The sequence below is a fragment of the Oncorhynchus keta genome, chromosome 13 (assembly GCF_023373465.1).
Source record: "Oncorhynchus keta strain PuntledgeMale-10-30-2019 chromosome 13, Oket_V2, whole genome shotgun sequence".
Taxonomy (NCBI): domain Eukaryota; kingdom Metazoa; phylum Chordata; class Actinopteri; order Salmoniformes; family Salmonidae; genus Oncorhynchus; species Oncorhynchus keta.
In genome coordinates this window covers 22,697,513-22,711,915 of record NC_068433.1, presented here as the reverse complement: position 1 = coordinate 22,711,915, position 14,403 = coordinate 22,697,513, and the positions used below count along the sequence as shown (strand labels likewise).

General features: G+C 46.5%; 1 protein-coding gene across 1 annotated transcript in view; it reads right to left on the bottom strand.

The window, feature by feature from the left end:
- Nucleotides 1-422: 422 nt before the first annotated feature.
- The window catches only part of LOC118392732 (ephrin-B3-like), a 124,791-nt gene continuing 110,810 nt past the window's right edge, over nt 423-14,403 (bottom strand). The window contains exons 3-5 of the mRNA XM_052459731.1: nt 11,194-11,286; nt 6,793-6,864; nt 423-2,904 (exon numbers count right to left, since the gene is read on the bottom strand). Of these exons, the coding sequence (XP_052315691.1) occupies nt 2,453-2,904; nt 6,793-6,864; nt 11,194-11,286 (617 nt within the window). The 3' untranslated portion in view covers nt 423-2,452. The remainder of the gene's footprint in view (nt 2,905-6,792; nt 6,865-11,193; nt 11,287-14,403) is intronic.

Here is a 14,403-nt window from a genome sequence, read left to right as displayed (position 1 = left end):
AGAGAGCCAGACAGAGAGAGTGTGTGTGTGTGTGTGTGTGGCAGAGAGAGGGATGCAGAGAGAGCCAGACAGAGAGAGTGTGTGTGTGTGTGTGTGTGGCAGAGAGAGGGATGCAGAGAGAGCCAGACAGAGAGAGTGTGTGTGTGTGTGTGGCAGAGAGAGGGATGCAGAGAGAGCCAGACAGAGAGAGTGTGTGTGAAATTGGCGTATACATGTACGGCATGTATGTGTGTGCGTGTTATGACAGTGAAAGAGAATGTGAGAGGGCTCAGTGTGTCTGTGTCGATATAATCAGTGTAGAGTGTGTCTGATACATAAAGCTGTTTAAGGGGGAAATCGGGAGAATTTGAAACGTGCCATTTCCCTTCGGAGAAAAGAGAATTGTCTGTGTCTGTTCTCTTGAATGTGTGTCTATCTGTCAATGTGTGTGTGTGTCTGTGTGTGTGTGTGTGTGTGTGTGTGTGTGTGTGTGTGTGTGTGTGTGTGTGTGTGTGTGTGTGTGTGTGTGTGTGTGTGTGTGTGTGTGTTTTAGATGAAATCTCTCCTCCTTATTCCACGGTGAGGTCCTCCCCTGAAATCCATTTCAGCTGTGTGTCTGTTCCTTTCCTCCGTCCTCCCAGGGTCCATCACTCCTTCTCAGCACTCCATGAAAGGAAAGGCTCCTCTCTTCCGCCACAGTCAATGTTTCACTCTCTCTATCCTTCCCAGGGATTCTTCTCTCTCTCATCGCTCAATTCACCTCCCATCCCCCCGACTTCTTCCATCTCTTCTCGCGCTCTTTCTTTTCTTTAGTGTGCAATTCCTTCTTCAGTCTTTTCTCTCTATTAAAAAAAAAAAAACACAAAAGTACCACATCCAGTCGCTCTTTCTCTTTTCCCCCTAGACAGCGACTCCGGTTCCCGCTCTTTCTTTTCATTCTATTTCATTTCATTTGGAACCCGCCCTCGTTCATTTCCCCCCTTGCTTTTCCTTGTGCTCAAAAGCGTTTGAAAAAAACTTTCATAGATGGTTTCTACCTCAACAACTTCCACAAACGAGGTCTAAACTTCAAAACTACAGCATAGTACAAGAAGTATAAAAATATACATAGGGGGAGGCCCAGAGGGGGGAGGGAGGCGATGAGAGAGAGAGAGAGAGAGAGGGAGAGAGAAACGACCTCAGTTCGCCAAGGAAAGAAAAACAAAGAGATTAAATTCATTTACAACTCAAAGGGGAAGGAAACAGGGTCAGGTTTCTAAATAGCAAACAAGAAAGCACAGGATAAAAAAGATCGAGCAGTATAACAGAAGTGTTGTTTTACAAGTGGAGGAATCCAAATAAAAAACGTATTAAAAAAAACAAGACGCCTAGAAATGATTGACTGGATATTCATATATAATCTGTAAGTGTTGCTAGCGATAAAAAAAAAAAAACTCACCTTTTATATTCACTCACTTTTTTGTGTTTTGGTTTTAAAGACAAGTCTAAAGACACGCGAACACACACATTCACTCGCATGTAGCGTATACACAGATTAACACACACACACACACTGTACTAAAGCACACTAACTGCACACACACTTCTGTGCAACAGCAGTGTCAGAATTATTGTCCTAGTCTCCCACACACGCACGCACACACACACACACACGTTATTAAAATATACAAGATTCTGAATGTCACTAAGACTCGATTGGTCTGACTGGTTGATCACGTGACCCCAGCTCAGCTTTCTGATTGGGTGAGAGAGTCAGAGGCCCCTGGTCCAATGAGAAACCATACACACACAAACAAACTAAGATCCTATTTGTGAGTTATAACATCAAGGGCCACAGTTAGCCTCAGGGTCCAATCAGGAGGCAGATAGGTCTGATACAGGACAGGAGCATTAGAGAAATACAGAGATCTCAGGATGTGGTTGGTCAGTGGGTTTTCTAGGGGTCAAAGTCCCAGAAGTCCAAGTGGTGGCGGTACTAGTGTGTGTTCTCTCACACTAGCCTGGTGTGCATGTTCTCACACACTTATCCTCATGGTGTACAGGGAGGGGACTCTTCTCTTCAGCTCTGGTGGGTGGGGGGGGGGTGATTCATGGTGAGACAAAAAAAAGAAAAGTGGGCCCCAGAGTCTCTTGCCAGTCCTGTCCTCTTTTAAGGGGCCGGTGGGGACTATATACTAAACCCTCCGTACTTAGCTTAGTGACACAGTCGAGTGAAGAGTGGTGGGCGTACGGATGGCCTCTTCAGTTAGCTAGATGCACACACCTGTGGCTGGACTGCGGTTGGATAGGGAAGTTCAGATACTGTATAAGGGACTGAAGGTCTTGGTGGTTTTGGAGGGTAGGTCAGTGATGGATTACTGTAGGTAGGTTTTACATGGTACTGTACTATAGGTGGGCTGTAGGTGGTACTGTACTGTACAGGACAGGGTAAGATGGTCGTTGGTAGTACTGTAGGTTGTCATGGCAACTGCCCTCATACTTTGTAGTAGATGTTTGCTGGACTCTGGGGGGGCATCTCCTGGACGATGTAGACGGGGTGACCGTAGTCCCCGCTCACCTTCTCGTAGTGAGGGCAGTACGCCGAGTCCGAAGCCCGCAGCGGGATGATGATGTCACTGGGTTCCGAGCCGTTGTTGTTACCGCCCCCATGGCCGCCGCCGTGCCCGCCGCCATGCCTCTTGGGGCTGGTGAGGGAGGAGAGTGACAGGGGCGGGTGGTGGGACTCCGAGTGCTTGGCATGTCGCCGCCGGTAACACACCACGCAGATCACCGCGGTGACCAGGAGGAGGAAGGCGGAGCCCCCTGCAGCGCCGGCGATGACGGCCACGTTGGAGGGGGGGAGGGGTCCGTTCTCGCCCCCCGCGCCTCCCGAATCCCCGGCGCCATCGCTAGGAACTCTGGGATGGGTGGCGTTACCAGAACCACCTGTAGAATGACACAAAAAATATGATTTTTATAACCTTATAAAAGACAAATACAATGTTATGTAACTTTACCTTTAAACAGGTCAACATTCACAAGGCCGCGGAGCCGGACAGATTACCGGGACGTGTACTCAGAGCATGCGCGGACCAACTGACAAGTGTCTTCACTGACATTTTCAACCTCTCCCTGTCTGAGTCTGTAATACCAACATGTTTCAAGCAGACCACCATAGTCCCTGTGCCTAAGAACACCAAGGTAACCTGCCTAAATGACTACCAACCCGTAGCACTCACATCTGTAGCCATGAAGTGCTTTGAAAGGCTGGTCATGGCTCACATCAACACCATCATCCCGGAAAACCCTAGACCCTCTCCGATTTGCATACCGCCCCAACAGATCCACAGATGACACAATCTCAATCGTACTCCACACTGCCCTTTCCCACCTGGACAAAAGGAACACCTATGTGAGAATGCTGTTTATTGACTACAGTTCAGGGTTCAACACCATAGTGCCCACAAAGCTCATCACTAAGCTAAGGACCCTGGAACTAAACACCTCCCTCTGCAACTGGATCCTGGACTTCACAGCGATGGGGCTGTAGTGGAGCGGGTCAAAGGTTTCAAGTTCCTTGGTGTCCACATCACCAACAACCTATCATGGTCCAAACACACCAAAAAAGTCATGAAGACGCACGGCAATGTCTTTTCCCAGTCAGGAGAAAACATGTGGCAAGGGTCTCCAGATCCTCAAAAGGATTTACAGCTGCACCATCGAGAGCATCCTGACCGGTTGCATCACCGCCTGGTATGGCAACTGCCTGGCCTCTGACCGTAAGGCGCTACAGAGCGTAGTGCGAATGGCCCAGTACATCATTGGGGCCAAGCTTCCTGCCATCCAGGACCTATATACTAGGCGGTGTCAGAGGAAGGCCCCAAGTCAGTTACACAAGTCACCTAAATGTACATATCACCTCGACTAACCTTTACCTTCGCGCGGTGACTCGGTACCGGTACCCCCTGTAATATAGTCTCTTTATTGTTCTTTTATTGTGTTACTTTTTTATTTATTTTTTACTTAAGTTCATTTAGTAAATATTTTCTCAACTCTATGTTCTTAGAACTGCATTATGGGTTCAGGGCTTGTAAAGTAAGCATTTCGCGGTAAGGTCTACCTACACCTGTTCTACCCGGAGCACGTTGACAAATACAATTTGATTTTGATTTAACAGACTTTGACGTGTATACAAGAAATGACACTGTACCTCTCATAGGCAATTCTTAAACCTTAAACCAACATTCTGCCTTGTCGTCTTTAGGGTGCAACCTCTTCTATATACACAGTACATATTACGCGCCAGTAAACATATCTGTACGGCACCAAGGTGACTAACCGTCTTCCAGTAGTTAAAGTGGCAGAAACATCCCAACAGGAATGGATCTGAGAGGGTTTGGAATGCTCCTGTGCGCCTGTGGAGACCGACTGAGACGCCGTGGCTCTGGCTAGAAGCTACAGCCATCCACAGTGAGGGGATCAAGGCGGCACGCCTCATCCCTTAAGCCTAACAACGTTGTTTATGTTGCCTTGGCGCGTGCCCACATAAAGGAGTCAGAACAGTTGGGTGGTTTGGGCGCCATCCCAAACACCATCCCACTCTCTATTTAGTGCACTGTATAGGGAATAGGGTGCCATATGGCTTTGGTAAAAAGTAGTGCACTTTATAGGGAATAGGGTGCCATATGGCTTTGGTAAAAAGTAGTGCACTTTATAGGGAATAGTGTGCCATATGGGGCACAATCTGGGTCTCTAAAGCTAGAGACCACACAGTGATGCTGCCTGGTTGGAACCTGGTCCCAATCGCATGGTCCGACCGCATGGCAGGTCATAGCCCAGCAGGTGTTTGTTGGGTTTGGGACCGCCTGCGAGGAATGGTCGTGTTGACCGTGCAAACGTTGGCGGTGGTAGCGGTTAGGGCGGTAATGCGAGGCGCGGTCGTGGGATTGGGTTATCATTATCCTTGGCACATTAACCCCCCTCGTTTTCTCTCCCTCTCTTCCCCGTCTTCCTTCCTCGCTTCGTGGCTCTCCCACTCTCTGGGTTTTTGTGGACATAATGACTTCCCTTGCTCTGTGCCTCCCCCTCCTCACCACCCTCGCTCCTTCCTCACCCTCTACTGTGAGCCCCCTGCATGCAGGACTGACTGATTGTCTAGCTGACTGACAAAACACTAATACTAGACGCCAATTCCGCTCTCCGCCTCTCGCGTTCTTCTCTTCATCCCTCTCTCATTCCCTCCGTCCCCCCAACATCTCTCTCTCGTTCCCTCCATCCCTCCAAAATCTCTCCCTCGCTCCATCTCCTCTGCCTCCTTTCACCAGCTCTGTCTATTATCATCCTTTTCCCTTGTTCTCTCTACCTCCCTTCCATCTCTCACTCCTCTCTCTCCCTCTCTACCTCCCTTCCATCTCTCACTCCTCTCTCTGTTTTCTGCTCCTTCAACAGTGAAGCCTTTCTCCTCTCTCTCTCTCTCTCTCTCTCTCTCTCTCTCTCTCTCTCTCTCTCTCTCTCTCTCTCTCTCTCTCTCTCTCTCTCTCTCTCTCTCTCTCTCTCTCTCTCTCTCTCTCTCTCTCTCTCTCTCTCTCTCTCTCTCTCTCTCTCTCTCTCTCTCTCTCTCTCTCTCTCTCTCTCTCTCTCTCTCTCTCTCGGTTTTCTGCTCCTTCAACAGTGAAGCCTTTCCCCTTCCCTTCCTCTCCCCCCCTCCCCTTTTCTGTCTCCTGCACTTTCTCCTTTGCTCTCGTGTCTCTCGCCCTCTGCTTTCTTCTCTCTCTCTCCATCTCTCATCAGTTCTCTCATATCCACTTCACATTAGAGAGTAGAGATGGCCTGTATGGCCATGTCCCAAATGGCACCGTACTCCCTATATAGTGCACTACTTTGGACCGGGCCCCTTAAGCCTCTGGTCAAACGTAGTGCACTTTAATAGGGAATATGGTGCCATTTGGGACAGTCTGTATGTGGTTGGGAGAGACAGAACCAGCCAGCATACAAAGACCAGGTCAACAAGTTCCCGGCCATGAGACAACATCCCTCCCTCCCTCGCTTCTCTCCTCTATCCTTTCATCGTCCTCTTCTTTCCTCACTCCTCCCCTCCCCTTTCCTCTACTCTTCTGTCTTCCCCTCTCCTGTCCTCTCTCCCTCTCCTCTCTCACTACTCAGATTTATCATTCTCCTCCCCTCTACTCTTCTGTCTTCCCCTTTCCTGTCCTCTCTCCCTCTCCTCTCTCACTACTCAGATGTATTATTCTCCTCCCCTCTACTCTTCTGTCTTCCCCTCTCCTGTCCTCTCTCCCTCTCCTCTCTCACTACTCAGATGTATCATTCTCCTCCCCTCTACTCTTCTGTCTTCCCCTCTCCTGTCCTCTCTCCCTCTCCTCTCTCACTACTCAGATTTATCATTCTCCTCCCCTCTACTCTTCTTCTCTTCCTTCTCTCCGCGGACCAACAGAAACCAGGCCGCCCAAACCAATGACAATAATAACTCCTTCAAATGGCGCCCCTGGTCCCCCCCCGCTCCCTGGGCAGCTATTAGAGCCATCGTTCCTCGCCTGCGGCACTTAGCTCTGAGGGGAGGAGAAGAAAAGAAAGAGGGGATGGACAGAGAGGGAGAGGGATGAGAGATATAGAGGGATGGATTTAAATAGAGATCCCACAGATGTCGCCGGCTTGTATCCTCCATCTGTCGTTTTCTTTCCGTCCCTCGTTCTCTGTCGCTTCTTTCTTTCTTTACTCACTCATTCACTTGCTTTTTTTTTGTCATTTCGGACTGGTTGTGGTATACTCTATCCTCCTGGTGGTGTAAGTGTGTAAGCTCCTCCACACCCCTCTTACCTGCATTTCTGGTGTTGGTACGGCCCGCACTTTGGTCTGGTTTGGCAGGTTTCGGGGGCAGTCCATATGGGTCTGAGGGGGAACAAAACAGGGTGGTACAACGGTCAAGATAACACATCCCGTCAACATGAAAACAACCTCAGAACAGGCCCACTGACTACACATAGACTCTGTCTGAGCTATAAAAAAAAACAGATCTCTGAGCCCCATTCAATGAAACTAAATATTGATCGTCTTCCAATGTCCTTTTCTAAAACAGCTCTCCAACTACATTAAAAAACAGGATGCTTAAAAGGGTTTCCATTTGTAAAAGTACCACAGTGAATATAAAACTGCAAACAAAACCGTCTCCGCGCCCTCCCACCTGCCAGACAGGGAACGGCCCCACTGTCATGCTAGGCCGCGGCCCCCAAAAACGGCACCGTATGCCCTTCCTAGTGCACTTCCCTACGGACCCCGATCAAACGTTGTGCACTATAAAGGGAATAGCGGGAATAGCGGGCCATTTGGGGCGGCCCTAATATCCTCTCGCTGGGGCTATGACAGAGTGCCGTATAGATTTACCGAGAGGGACATAATAGACAGCCCTGTTATGCTGTGAACACAGAGACTGTACAATGTACACACACACACACACTATGTGCTGAGCTATAGTTCTACACTAACTGACATTTACGGAGGTCCATACACAGTGGCAGGTATTATTGGTTCGACAGGCCCTCTGAAGACAGACAGCCAATCAGAACTTGGCATGAGGGGTGTTTGGATCAATAGGACTGCTGGGGCTTGTGAGTGCTGTGTGCATTTGAGGGTGTGTGGGTGTGTGTGTGTGTGTGTGTGTGTGTGTGTGTGTGTGTGTGTGTGTGTGTGTGTGTGTGTGTGTGTGTGTGATAGCTTGTGTGTATTATTATCCTTGTGGGTAATCCTCACAAGTCCCCAGAAGTAAAACAAGGATCATTCTCCCTCGTGGGGACATTTCCTACATCCCTATGAGGATAAATTTATTTATATCTATTTTAGGCTACGGGGTTAGAATTAGGGTTAGAATTAGGGTTGGTGGTTATGTTTAGGAGTTAGGGTTATGTTCAGGGTTAAGGTTAGGGAAAATAGGACCTGTAATGGAAACCAATTGTAGGTCTCCACAAGGATAGCAAAACAAAGTGTGTGTGTGTGTGTGTGTGTGTGTGTGTGTGTGTGTGTGTGTGTGTGTGTGTGTGTGTGTGTGTGTGTGAGAGAGAGGGAGAGAAAGATTGTGTGTGTTTCTCGGGAACGTGCAAGTTTCTAAGACTCTCTGTGTGTGTGTGTGTGTGTGTGTGTGTGTGTGTGTGTGTGTGTGTGTGTGTGTGTGTGTGTGTGTGTGTGTGTGTGTTTCAGAGCTGAGCGGCGCTCCAAATCTCATCAGAGATCTCTATGAGGCGGCACACCGTGTGTTTAGATGACAAACAGAGCAGAGGTGACCTTTCAAACCCACAACAGATAACACAGGGAGAGGGGGGGGGGAATAAAGGAGATATTGGATGGGGGGAAAGAGACAGGATGGGTAGGCAAGGAGAGAAAAGGGATGAATGAGGTAGAAAGAGAGAGAGAAGAAGACAGAGACAGGTAGGGAGAGAAAGAGAGGGCGCAAGAAAAATGGGAGACAGACAGAGAGAGGGGCGGGGAGGGCAAGAGAGGTAAGGGAGAAAGGAAGATGAGTAAGAGGAGTGAGCAAGAGAGAGAGGGACATGAAAGGTGAGAGAGAGGGACATGAAAGGTGAGAGAGAGAGAGAGAGAGAGAGAGAGAGAGAGACATGAAAGGTGAGAGAGAGAGAGAGAGAGAGAGAGAGAGACATGAAAGGTGAGAGAGAGAGGGACATGAAAGGTGAGAGAGAGAGAGAGAGAGAGAGAGAGAGAGAGAGAGAGAGAGAGAGGGACATGAAAGGTGAGAGAGAGAGGACATGAAAGGTGAGAGAGAGAGAGACATGAAAGGTGTGTGAGAGAGAGAGAGAAAGGGAGATGAAAGAGAGGGAGAGAGAGAGAGACATGAAAGGTGAGAGAGAGAGACATGAAAGGTGAGAGAGAGAGACATGAAAGGTGAGAGAGAGAGACATGAAAGGTGAGAGAGAGAGAGAGAGAGAGAGAGAGAGAGAGAGAGAGAGAGAGAGAGAGGGACATGAAAAGTGAGAGAGAGAGAGGGACATGAAAGGTGAGAGAGAGAGAGACATGAAAGGTGGACCTGCAAATTAGTGTGAAACACAAGAGAACAGAGGTGAGGAGGACGAGAGAGAGGAAGGGAGGGAATCAATGATGGCGCTTTTCATTCAAGTAGCAACGAAAGAAAGAGAGTGGGAGAAAGAAAAGAGAGATATAGGGAGTGCTACTCTTCTCCCCTGGGTGGGCTGTGGAGAATGATGGAGACACAGCAGCACCACTTCCCTCTCAGGAGAACAGCTTCCACATCAACACACAGAAAGAATAACTTTCACAACAACACACAGAGAAGAGAGCTTTCACAACAACACAGAGAGAAGAGAGCTTCCACAACAACACACAGAGAGAAGAGAGCTTCCACAACAACACACAGAGAAGGTGGCTTTCATAGCAACACAGAGAGAAGAGAGCTTTCACAACAACACACAGAAAGAAGGGCTTTCACAACAACACACATAAAGAAGAGAGCTTTCACAACAACACAGAGAGAAGAGAGCTTTAACAACAACACACATAAAGAAGAGCTTTCACAACAACACACAGAGAAGGTGGCTTTCATAACAACACAGAGAGAAGAGAGCTTTCACAACAACACACAGAAAGAAGGGCTTTCACAACAACACACAGAGAAGGTGGCTTTCATAACAACACACAGAGAAGAGAGCTTTCACAACAACACACAGAAAGAAGGGCTTTCACAACAACACACAGAGAGAAGAGAGCTTCCACAACAACACACAGAGAAGGTGGCTTTCATAACAACACAGAGAGAAGCGCTTTCACAACAACACACAGAGAGAAGAGCTTTCACAACAACACACATAAAGAAGAGCTTTCACAACAACACACAGAGAAAAGGGCTTTCACAACAACACACAGAGAGAAGAGCTTTCACAACAACACACAGAGAGAAGAGCTTTCACAACAACACACAGAGAGAAGAGCTTTCACAACAACACACAGAGAGAAGAGCTTTCACAACAACACACAGAAAGAAGAGCTTTCACAGAGACACACAGAGAGAAGAGCTTTCACAGAGACACACAGAGAGAAGAGCTTTCACAACAACACACAGAGAGAAGAGCTTTCACAACAACACACACAGAGAAGAGCTTTCACAACAACACACAGAGAAGAGCTTTCACAACAACACACAGAAAGAAGAGAGCTTTCACAGAGACACACAGAGAGAAGAGCTTTCACAACAACACACAGAGAGAAGAGCTTTCACAACAACACACAGAGAGAATCGCTTTCACAACAACACACAGAGAGAAGAGCTTTCACAACAACACACAGAAAGAAGAGCTTTCACAACAACACACAGAGAGAAGCGCTATCTCAACACCACACAGAGCTGATAACACTGTTGGGGAGGGAGAGAGGATTATATTATGAGGAGCATGGAACGGGGAGTATGTGTGAGTGTGTGTGCACTTGTTATCAGTATGTGTACCTATGAGACGTGTACCTATGATGAAAATTACAGGCCTCTCTCATCTTTTTAAGTGGGAGAACTTGCACAATTGGTGGCTGACTAAATACTTTTTTGCCCCACTGTATTTGTGTGTTTGCAGTCAAAATATGTGTATGTAAGAGAAAACGTGTGACTTCCATCTAAAACATTGACCCCCCCCAGCAGAGTCATTTGCAGGATCATTGGTGTTTAACACCATAGAGACTGTTTACTCTACTGTATACATACAAAGTCATTAGCAGAGTCATTGGTGTTTAACACCATGGAGACTGTTTACTCTACTGTATACATACAAAGTCATTAGCAGAGTCATTGGTGTTTAACACCATAGAGACTGTTTACTCTACTGTATACATACAAAGTCATTAGCAGAGTCATTGGTGTTTAACACCATAGAGACTGTTTACTCTACTGTATACATACAAAGTCATTATCAGGGTCAGTGGTGTTTAAGCCCAGAATGAGCAGCCTACTCCTTACTGTATGTCTGGGCATAGACAGCCAGTAGCAGAGAGTCGTGGTGTTTAGTGTGTTAGTGAGTGAAGTCAACAGGGCTCATTAGAGCCATGTGATCCTGGCTGCTCCTCTCCTCCAGCTCGTTGCCTCTAATCAACACTAATACACTTTGAGTACACTGTCAGTGTGTGTGTGTGTGTGTGTGTGTGTGTGTGTTAGAGAGAGAGAGAGAGAAAATGATGAATGAGTATTTATTTCAGGTGTGTTTCAGTACTCACTCTGTCCCACTTTGAGGATCACCTTCATGCCCTGCGTGGCACACACTCCTCCCCTCATACTCTCCAGGCCCTGGCGCGTCCCATCTGATGTGGCTGGAGGGGAACAACAGAACAACTTATCAGGCCGACTGTCTAACACACACACACACACACACACACACACACACACACACACACACACACACACACACACACACACACACACACACACACACACACACACACACACACACACACACACACACACACACGAAACTCACCCTCGCGGGTAAAACACACAAACTCACACACTCTCCCTTTCACAATGCCTCCCATTCTACCCAGCCAGTGGATGAGTGACATTTGCAGGCGTGGTGATTAAACTCGCACACAGAAGCTGTGAAATGTCACAGTCCTACAAGATGTGAGAATTTTAATGAGTCCTAATGTCTCATTTAGTGCCTAGTGACTGAGCTCTGTGGACTCAATGACTAACACATGAATTAACTCCAATAAACTGCCCTTGATATAGAAGTCCACTTTTGACTGGACAAACACGCTGGAGAAGAGAGAGAGAGATAAAGTATTATTATTATTGAGGAGACAATGATTATCTCATTGAGAATTCAGGATTCATTATATAATTATAAAAGAGAGAAAGAGAAATTGGCTTCTGTGTAATTAAACAGTATCATGTTACGATTTAGCAGATGCTTTTATCCAAAGGGACGTGTAGTTTAACGCATTTAGTATATTGGGTCCATGAGGGATTCGAACCCACATACCCAGGTGTTGCAAACACCATGCTCTTATCCATGCCATCTTAGCTATCAGAGCTAGGGCACGCACAATATAATCGGTGAGAGTATCGGAATCGACCGATATTAGCTCAAAAATGTCAACGTGGGCATCGGCCCGAAGTCTAGTTAAACACCGACGTGAAAAACCGATGTCAAAGCTGACGTGCATACCTATATAACGTAGGTAGATGACGTGCATACCTATATAACGTAGGTAGATGACGTACATACCTATATAACGTAGGTAGATGACGTGCATACCTATATAACGTAGGTAGATGACGTGCATACCTATATAACGTAGGTAGATGACGTGCATACCTATATAACGTAGGTAGATGACGTGCATACCTATATAACGTAGGTAGATGACGTGCATACCTATATAACGTAGGTAGATGACGTGCATACCTATATAACGTAGGTAGATGACGTGCATACCTATATAACGTAGGTAGATGACGTGCATACCTATATAACGTAGGTAGATGACGTGCATACCTATATAACGTAGGTAGATGACGTACATACCTATATAACGTAGGTAGATGACGTGCATACCTATATAATGTAGGTAGATGACGTGCATACCGATACAACGTAGGTAGATGACGTGCATACCTATATAACGTAGGTAGATGACGTGCATACCTATATAACGTAGGTAGATGACGTGGCATACCTATATAACATAGGTAGATGACGTCTGCATACCTATATAACGTAGGTAGATGACGTGCATACCTGAAACCCCACCTATAACGTAGGTAGATGACGTAATCATACCTATATAACGTAGGTAGATGACGTACATACCTATATAACGTAGGTAGATGACGTGCATACCTATATAACGTAGGTAGATGACGTACATACCTATATAACGTAGGTAGATGACGTACATACCTATACAACGTAGGTAGATGACGTGCATACCTATACAACGTAGGTAGATGACGTGCATACCTATATAACGTAGGTAGATGACGTACATACCTATATAACGTAGGTAGATGACGTACATACCTATACAACGTAGGTAGATGACGTGCATACCTATATAACGTAGGTAGATGACGTACATACCTATATAACGTAGGTAGATGACGTGCATACCTATATAACGTAGGTAGATGACGTGCATACCTATATAACGTAGGTAGATGACGTGCATACCTATATAACGTAGGTAGATGACGTGCATACCTATATAACGTAGGTAGATGACGTGCATACCTATACAACATAGGTAGATGACGTGCATACCTATATAACGTAGGTAGATGACGTGCATACCTATATAACGTAGGTAGATGACGTGCATACCTATATAACGTAGGTAGATGACGTGCATACCTATATAACGTAGGTAGATGACGTGCATACCTATATAACGTAGGTAGATGACGTGCATACCTATATAACGTAGGTAGATGACGTGCATACCTATATAACGTAGGTAGATGACGTGCATACCTATATAACGTAGGTAGATGACGTGCATACCTATATAACGTAGGTAGATGACGTGCATACCTATATAACGTAGGTAGATGACGTGCATACCTATACAACGTAGGTAGATGACGTGCATACCTATATAACGTAGGTAGATGACGTACATACCTATATAACGTAGGTAGATGACGTGCATACCTATATAACGTAGGTAGATGACGTGCATACCTATATAACGTAGGTAGATGACGTACATACCTATATAACGTAGGTAGATGACGTGCATACCTATATAACGTAGGTAGATGACGTGCATACCTATATAACGTAGGTAGATGACGTGCATACCTATACAACGTAGGTAGATGACGTGCATACCTATATAACGTAGGTAGATGACGTACATACCTATATAACGTAGGTAGATGACGTGCATACCTATATAACGTAGGTAGATGACGTGCATACCTATATAACGTAGGTAGATGACGTGCATACCTATATAACGTAGGTAGATGACGTGCATACCTATATAACGTATGTAGATGACGTGCATACCTATACAACGTAGGCACACGACGTAAGGACGCCACGAAAAATACAGCGCTACACAGAACATCAGAAAAATACTAAGCGCTACACTTCCAACAACTAAACAAGTTCCACTCAAGCAGTCATTTGAGAGAGTAAGAACATTTCGGCGAGACAACTCAAAAAGGTCGAAATCCATTCACGCCACGATAACGGATCTCATTACCCTTGACAATCAACCGTTCTCTGTCGTGGATAATGTTTGCTTTCGCAGACTGGTCGAGCACCGGTACACACCACCAAGTAGGCGCTATTTTTCAGACGTTGCCCTACCGGAGTTACACGGTATTGTTGTTGAAACATCCGTGAGCTACTTGCTACGGGCATCACTGCTATTAGCTTCACGATTGACATTTGGACCAGCGATGTCAGCCCCATGAGC